At 41.7% G+C, this 8,957-nt stretch overlaps 1 protein-coding gene across 1 annotated transcript; it reads right to left on the bottom strand.

The window, feature by feature from the left end:
• Window positions 1-4,921: 4,921 nt before the first annotated feature.
• ATXN7L3B (ataxin 7 like 3B) lies at window positions 4,922-8,467 on the bottom strand. Its single transcript, XM_043967817.1, has one exon. It carries the CDS (start codon window positions 8,282-8,284, stop codon window positions 7,262-7,264), a length of 1,023 nt encoding a protein of 340 aa, XP_043823752.1. The 5' UTR covers window positions 8,285-8,467; the 3' UTR covers window positions 4,922-7,261.
• Window positions 8,468-8,957: the final 490 nt, after the last annotated feature.

Genomic DNA, 8,957 nt, shown 5'->3' with positions numbered 1-8,957 from the left:
TTGTTATTACTACTAAAATATTGTTGAAGATATCAGTTTAAACCATTCAGATTTTGGAATAATAATGAAGAAAAACTAGACTGAATTAAGGCTTTAACTGTCAATAAGAAATCTCTAATAACCGGTAAGTTGAACATTAAAACAACAATAAAATGAATCCATGCAGCACCTTTCTTCCAAAAAGTTCAATCTTTTTCACAAATGATATCTCAATTAAAGCAATGCTGAGGTTCTATGACATACACATCAGATTATCAAAGGTAATTAAAAGGACAATAGCAACAAAAAGAAATATGATAAATGTTGGAAGGACTGAAAGAAAAAGCATATTAATGCACTGTTGGTGGAGCTATGCCCTCAGAGTTATAAAACTGTGAATACCCTTTGGTCCAATTAAACCACTCCTAGGCCTATGACTCAAAGAGATTAAAAACAAAGAGGGGGGCAGCTAGGTGGCGCAGTGGATAGAGCACTGGCCCTGGAGTCAGGAGGACCTGAGTTCAAATCCAGCCTCAGACACTTAACACTTGCTAGCTGTGTGACCCTGGGCAAGTCACTTAACCCCAATTACCTCACTAAAAAAAAAAAAAAACAACAAAAAACAAACAAAGAGGAAAAGTAGCCATATGTACCAAAATATTTATAGTAGTTCTTTTTGTATGAGCTGAGAACTGGAAACAAAGGGGGTACCATGGGGTGGAACAAATTATGTTATATGAGAAATGAAATACTACTGTACTTTCATAAGAAATTATGAGGGTCATGGTTTCAAAGAAACCTAGGAAGACTTTTGTGAATTAATGTAAAGTGAGTTGAGTCAGGAAAATTATTCATATGAAAAAACTATAAAAAAAGGTAGCTTTGAAAGCTGTAAGAAATCTGATCGAGAAAATAACTAAGCACAATTACGTAGGACAGATGATAGCATGCTATTTAGTTCCTGATAGAAAGGTAATAAACTTAGGGTGAGAATGAGGCATATATATTTTGGATACAGCCAACATGGGCATTTATTTTTTTTTTAAACTAGGCATATTTATTACACGAGTTACTTTTTATTTCAATTATTTGTCATTGCTAATGGCATGGTGGGAGGAAGAGAAAATGATTTTTGTTCATAAAAAATAGAATGTAATTTTAAGACATTATCTCTTTTATTCTTAAATATTCCTGGAGGGGACAAACACATGCTATTACATTTGGGGAGAGGGGAGAAAGAATGCTGTATTTATCATTTATACTTGTCTCAAAGAAGTGGTATCACTCATCTTTAAAAAAAAATAACAGCATTTTTTTTTTTACTTGACCAGTTCTTAGAATTTGTCTTCTAGCAGAATCTGTCCTGTCTCAATTTCTGAGTAGTTTTTTAAAACACCTTAAACTTTGGCATGGTTCAGCCTCACATTACTTTGGCTTTGGAAGTAAAAACAAAAACAAAAGCAAAAGCAAGCAAACAGGAATAGTGTCATCTTGGGTGAGTTCATTTTAATGACTGGAACTCAGTTGACCTTAATGTGAGGTGGCCTGCTGTTATCTTCTGGCTTCATTAATTACAAAATATGGAAATACATCATGGTTTCTGTATCTCTCTCATGCTTTCCATACTTAGAGAACTACATATATAGGGAATTGTTAAAGTAGAAAACAGCTAATTTTCCCCAAATTCCCTTCATTAGCTTTTCTCTAGCAGATTTTTTGATGAGGAGAATGAAAGAAAATTCTTAAAGAAATCTAATACCTATTTTCTTTACAATCTGAAGTCATATTATTCTTATTTTATGGTTCTGAAAATTGAGATGTAAAAAGAAGGGTATTAGCTGCATCTAAATGAATAAAAAACATTTGACTATCACATTTACTTTATATTAAATTGCCAGACACATGTCTTCGATTTCCTAAGATCAACTTGGTTCATTTGTTCCTAGTCTCTTGTAAGGTTGACAATTTGTGCTAGAAGGTGGAACAATTTGGTATGCATGTATTAATCAGGTCATAAACTGAAAAAAAAAAAGCCTAATGGCACATCAGGACAAAGAAAGGAAGAAGTGTTGCTCCACAATTACCACTTGAACACATGCTTCACCTTGGACCACTTTTCCCTTAACAAGGGAGGCCTGATTAACACATGCTTGTTCTTACAAAATTACCTTTTACTGTATGCTTGCTAAGTGCATTAACAAATTGAGTTTGGTGAGAAGAGAATGCCAAAGGGGAGAACAGTGATGTTTCCCTCACTTCATCATGATGGAAGACAGAATCTAAAATCTAAGTATTGTCTTCTTATTTTTAAAAAAGTCAGTTTCCATTTTCTTTATTTTTAACAATAATTTATTTTTTTTAATTTTAAGTTCTAGATTCTAGATTCTTTCCCTCTCTTCATACTCTGCCTCACCCAGTGAGAAGGCAAACAATAAGATATTGACTATACATGTGAAATCATGCAAATTACATCCATGTTAGCTATATGGCAAAAAAAATAAACTACATAAAGTGAGAAAATTATAAGTCAATTTGAACTCAGAGTTCATGAGTTCTCTCTCTGGAGTAGGATAGCACTTTTTTCATCATAAATCCTTTGGAATTGTCCTGGATCACTGTATTGATCAGAGTGGCCAGGTCTTTCACAGCTGATCATTATTACAACATTGCTGTTACTATGCACAAAGATCTCCCAGTTCTTCTCACTTCACTTTGCATCAGTTTATATACACCTTTCCATGTTGTTTTTTTCCCTGAAACTGTCCCATTTGTCCTGTCTTATAGAACAATAGCATTCCATCAAAATCATATTCCACAACTTTTTCAGCTATTCCTCCATTACAAAGTACCCCTGTATTTCCCATTCTTTGCTACCACAAAAAGAACTGCTATAAATATTTTGTACATTTATAGATACTTCCTTTCTTTTTTAAAGCTCTTTTGGATACAGACCTAGTAGTGGTATGATGAGTTTTATAGCTCTGGGGGCCTAATTCCAGATTGCTCCCAAAATGTTTTGACCAGATTATTATTCTACCAACAACTTATTGATGTACCTATTTTCTCTCATCCCCTCCAGCATCTGTCATTTCCGATAGGTGTGAGGTGGTACCTCAGAGCTGTTTTAATTTGTCTTTATCCAATCGATAGTGATTTAAAGCATTTTTTTCCATATGACTATAGATAGCTTTGATTTCTTCTGAAAACTCCTAGTTCATGTCTTTTGACCATTTATCAATTGAGAAATGGCTCTTATTTTATTTTATAAACTTGAATTGGTTCCCTATTTGAAAAATGAGTCCCTTATAGTAACTTGTAAACTTTGTAAATATTATTTCATAAAAGGTATGGGTAACTTTTAGAAAAAATGTAGTTTCCCTGATTATCTCTTTCAATTGGTCTATTTTTGCTTTTGCCTTGTCTTGAGATTATGTACATTGCTCATGCCCCCTTTATTTCATCTGGAAGAAAAAAGACTCAGCTCCAGTCCTTCATTTCAATATAGCCTGTCTGTTCCAAGTGTATACTTCCAAGTATATGTTTCCATTTTATTGGTTAGTTCATTCCATTCATAGTCACAACTAAAATCACTATAAATTCTCCTCCATCCTATTTTCCTCTGCTTATCATTCTTTTTCCTCCTATTCTACCTCAGAATTCTGTTTCATTTTGACCTCTTCCTCCTCCAATCTGTCCTCACCCAATCACCCCCCCCCCCCAATATAGTTTTCCATTTCCCCTAATATCTCCCTATTGGGAAAGATGGATTTTCTATATGCAACTGTGTGTATATACACATTCTTTCCTCTGTGAAACAATTCTGATGAGAGTGAGTTTGCCTCCCACCTCATCCCCATTTTTCCATCCACCATAAAATCTCTTTTTTGCACACCTCCTTTTTGAGATATTTTCCCCATTCTATCCATCTCTTTCCCCTTCTCCCAGTGCAACCCTCTTTCTTGCCTCTACATTATCCTTTTTTTTTTAGATAATCCTAAGATAAACAATTCACACCTATACCCATTGTCTATTCAGACTCCTTCTAACTACTCTAGTAATGATAAAGTTCTTTGAAATTGCAAGTATCATCTTCCCATATAAACAGTTTGATTCCATTGAGTTCCTTTCATGTTTATCATTTTATGCTTCCCTTGAGTCTCATGTTTGAATGTCCAGTTTTCTATTCAGCTCTGGTCTTTTTCTTAGGAATGCTTAAGAGTTCTCTATTTTATTAAATATCCACTGTTTTTTTCTCTGAAGAATTCCATGAAGGATTATTCACAGTTTTGCTGGGTAGGTCATATGGGTTCTAATCTTAGCTTCTTTGCCCTCTGGAATATCACATTTCAAGCTTCTCACTTTTTTTTTCCCCTGGGCAATGAGGGTTAAGTGACTTGCCCAGGGTCACACAGCTAGTAAGTGTCAAGCATCTGAGGCTAGATTTGAACTCAGGTACTCCTGAATCCAGGGCTGGTGCTTTATCCACTGCGCCACCTAGCTCCCCCAAGCTCCTCACTTTTAATGGGGAAGCTAATAAATATTGTGTGATCCTGCCTGTGTATCTATGACATCTGAATTCTTACTTTCTGATTGCTTCTGATATTTTCTCTTTCATCTGAGAGCTCTACAATTTGACTATGATATTCCTGGGAGTTCTCGTTTTGGGATTTCTTTCAGGAGCTCAGAGGTGGATTCTTTAACCCTGTAGATCTAAAATATCAGGCAATCTTTCCTTTATGATCTCTTCAAATATTATGTCTGTGCTTTTTTAAATTTTTTTGGTCATTGCTTTCAGGTAGTCCAATAATTCTTAAATTATCTCTCCTTGATCTATTTCTTTTTCAGTTTAGCTGTTTTTTTTTTTTTTTTTTTAGTTAACAACAGAAAAATGCAATTTATTTACACCAGCAGCCATGGGGGATGGGGAGTACACAGTGTTTACAAAGTTAGCTACCTGTACAAGATGGATTACATATGCAAAAATAAAATTTCAAAACCACAGGACAACAACACCCCCTCCCTCCCAATGGCCCCAGCATGCGTTAATGCCAGGCAGGTGGCCCCTGGGCATGCAGGGGGAGAGTGATGTATGGAAGGAGAAAAGCCACCGGCCACATAAAAATCAATACAGAACCCCCACACACATACTTAGACACATGATAGGCTACAGGGTGGACAATACATCTAGCTGGGAACAGGGGGAAGGATGGGAAGCAAAATCCACATAGCCTGTTACTAGAGAAAGGGAAGGGAGAGGCCTGGGAAGCTCCTAACCCAGCAATTAAAGGGCAATAAGCCCTCTTCCCCCAAAGGGAAGGAAATTGTTCCCTAAAATTCCCAGCTGGGCCAGGCTCATCTTGTATAGCCCAGCATGGAGTTGGGCTGTGCCCTGAGAGGTGAAGTGAAGAAAGTTGGGCAAGTGAACACTGGGAAGTCTCCCCAAAGTACTTCCTAGGTCTCCCTCTTCAGACAGGAAGGGGAAGGTAGGAACCACCTGGGCCTCAGTATAGCAAAGGGACCATCACTTCGCCTTGGGAACTACAACCACCTCTCAGAAGGTTGAGGGTTCCATCTCCTCACCCCACCCTCTTCCAGCCAGCACAACAGTTTGCCCCTTCCCCTCCAATACCAACCTGCTTCCAAGACATGATTTGGAAGGGCTGAGGGGCTCTGGGTTCCCTCCTCTAAATGGGGAGGGCTATGGAAATAAGGGCAGGGATTGCCCTGGGCCCAGCCTCTATTCTAGCTCACACTCGGGTTTGGCTTTATTTTGTCCTTTAAAAAACAAAACAAAATTCTTGGATTAAAAACCAATCTGTAAGCAGGCCCAGCCAGGGAGTTGGAGATGGTGGGTAGGAAGGTCCCAATCTGCTACTTCTGTTGGCTCTCCAGTCCAGAGTACTAATGCTAGTATCTAGTAGGCCAGATGAGGGATGGATTCCTCCAGCCTGGGAGGAAAGGAACACTATATGCTCACCAGAGGCGAAGTTACTCAGGATAGTGTCTGTTTCAAGTCTAGTATTCCCACCAACTTTCAAAGCTGATAATCACCCCAGTCCTCCAGCCCTCACAGTTTAGCTCTGGGTGGCAAGGTGGAAAGAGACGGGAATCCTTTCATCCCAACTTTGCAGGAAGGAATGGGCAATATCTAGTCTAACAGCACATCTCCTTCTCCTCTGGTATAAACCTACAGGCACCACCAGTTTACCCTCTTCCCACCCACTATATCAGATCAGAACTCTCCTCAGAGTGTCAGATTACAAGCCCAGAATAAATAACTTGGGGGAAAAAAGCTAAGGAGGAAGGGCAAGAGATGAACCAAAGCACATAGGAGTGAAAGAGGGCAGCAAGCAGCAAGTAAGGACCTGGGGAGTCCTATCAGGACAAAAGGGTAAGCAGGGGGAAGTTGGGGCCACCCTGAGGGTGAGGCTGGGCCCTTTCCCAGGGCAGGGGATGAGGTAAGAAAACATTTCAAATAAAGCAGCACCGTTCCCACTCACTTTGGGGCCCTGTCCCCCAAGGGCTCTGGGGTTTGGGAAAAGGGAGAAAGGAAAGTTGTGAAAAACAGTTTCCTTTTCCTCCCCTGTCCCTTCCCATTCCCTGAAGCCAGAGGTTTCTGGCAGCCCCTCTTGGCTCTCCAACAGAGGAGCAGCTCCCACAGCCCAGGGGGCCCTAAGATACTGAGGAGAAAGGTGGAGGGGGGACCAGTCTGAAGTGCCCCAAGAAGGGAATACTCTGTGCCTACCCACCCACTCCAAAGAGGGTTCACCGGCCAGGAGAGCAGCCCTCAGCCACAAGCACCAGACCCATTCACATTGAGGAAAGCAGACGGGGCCTCTTTGGGGCTCAGTTCCCAATGCACAGCCCCCTGGATAGCCACAATGCACCTTCCATGGGATTTCATTCAATCCCTAGGGTGAAAGGCAGGCAGTGTATGCACCCTAGCATGGTAGCCAAGTCGGGCCCCCTCTCCTCTCAATCCCAGCTGGACATCCAGGAAATCACAGAATAAATAGAAAAACACTCTCCCCCGAAAAACTTGTTCAAGGCAGAGTATGTCCAGGTCTGAGTCCTGCACGCCTGAGGGTCGTGCACAGTCAATAGGGTCCTGCCATCATGTTGTGGTAAAAACCAGGGTCAAAGCTGGCTTGTCCCACCCCCCCACCCCAACTTCATACCCCCAAATCCCCGGCCTTTGCTCAAGGCTGCCACCTGTCAACCAGGATGGGGATAGGGGTGGGGAGGTGTTGGCCCAGACAAGGGTACACCCTCGAGCCTCTGGTCAGTTGATGTCATCATAGATGCTCGGTGTGGGGGGCGCAGGGGGCTTTGGCTTCTTCTTGTTGTTGGAGCTGAGGCCTGGAGCTGCCCCCACCAGACTCAGGTGGGGTTTCTTTTTCTTGGTCTTCCTTGATTCGGAGTTATTAGTGCTCGTCTTGGAAGAAGCAGAGTCAGAGGGTGAGAGATCAGAGGAGCCGTCCCACTGTAGCCGGCTCATCAAGGCCTGGCTCTCAGCCACATCAAAGCTGTCGTTCTCTACAGAGCCCTCTGCCTCAGGCAAAGGGGCTGAGGGGCCCAGGAAATAGACACGGACAGCCCGTCTCTGCTCATCTGTGTGCTGGGGGCAGCGAAGGGACCTTGTGCACATCTTCTTTGTATGTTCGGAGATCACCCCACATTGTGTGGTAAGCAGGGTTCGAAGCTCCTCAGGACCTAGGGTTTCATAGTTGATCCCAGAAGAGTTGCTATACTTAAAAGGATCTGAATTGCTGCTAAGTTCCCCATTTTTGTGTTTTAATGACTTGGACCTTCGAGGGGAGTTGGGGTTCTTGTCTGATTTTCTCTTCTTTGCTTTCTTCTCCGAGCCATAGAACCAGTCATTGTCATTGATATCATCATTGTCTTCCTGGTCACTCTCAGACTTGTTCATGTTGTTGCTACTGGCGATCCGACGATTGGCAATTCGACTGCTATTCCGGCCCATGCCCAGACATTTTTCCAGGTGAGGAGCAAAGCGGGAGGCAGCGATGCTGCGGCTGCAGTTGGGGCAAACACATTCCTTGTTCTTCCACTGATTGTACACTTGCCCAAAGATATCCACTCCAGGCTGGTCTACAATCTCAAAGTCCTTCATGCTGTCGGGGTCTGTGTCATCCAAGAAGAAGTAGCCACACTTGACAGCCCGGTGTACCTCAAAGCAGAGTCCCAGACAAGCATCTTCCACCAGTTCTGTATAAATCTCATGAGCGATGGCCTCCAGCTTGCTGTTATCCAGGCCAGACAAAGACATTTCCTCCATTTTCATTTGCAAACTCTCGTGGAGAAGACGTTCTGACTGCTCATAGCACAGCAGGCAGCAACACAGCCCGCCCGGGGGGCTGCGCCGGGGCCCCGGGGCCTCTCAGGGCCGTGTCCTCCGGCGGCGGCGACGGCGGCGGCTGCTGCTGCTACTCCTCCGGGGACCCATGTCCGTCCGTCCGTACTTGCCTCGCCTTTCCAGATTTCTAAAAGGGAACAGTTTCCAAGTAGTTGCAGTTTCCGGCAACTTTATTACCTGAAATTGTAGTGAATCAAAATGTGACTGAATAACAAATAATTCAATAGTCTAAAGATTTTTCAAATCAGTCCTGTAAAGATCATAATAGTTACATCCTTGAGCCTAAGCTGCTGTCTTCATGATTGCCAATAAAACACTGTTTTCCACACAAATAAAAACTTATCAAATCATTGAATAAATAAGGACACCTTTGGAAACCAATAAACTTTAAATCATTCAACTTTTTTTTTTTAGATAAGATGTTCTAGTTTCCATATACCATGTCTTGTTTCTTTTGTTGCATTCATTATTTTTTTTATGGAAAACTGGTAAAAGGAAGGATAAAAATGCTTGACTTGAAGTTTGCAAGGCCTGATTATAAGTTCTGTCTCTAGAACAAAAGAGCTTTGTTTTCCATATGCATGTCAAAACCTATGAATGA

This window comes from Dromiciops gliroides, chromosome 5 (assembly GCF_019393635.1).
Source record: "Dromiciops gliroides isolate mDroGli1 chromosome 5, mDroGli1.pri, whole genome shotgun sequence".
Taxonomy (NCBI): domain Eukaryota; kingdom Metazoa; phylum Chordata; class Mammalia; order Microbiotheria; family Microbiotheriidae; genus Dromiciops; species Dromiciops gliroides.
The sequence above is the reverse complement of the archived record's forward strand: the minus strand, read 5'-3'. Positions and strand labels throughout refer to the sequence as shown.

Coding starts and splice junctions, on each gene's coding strand:
- ATXN7L3B (XM_043967817.1), bottom strand. CDS start 8,284: ATGAAAATGGAGGAAATGTCTTTGTCTGGCCTGGATAACAGCAAGCTG.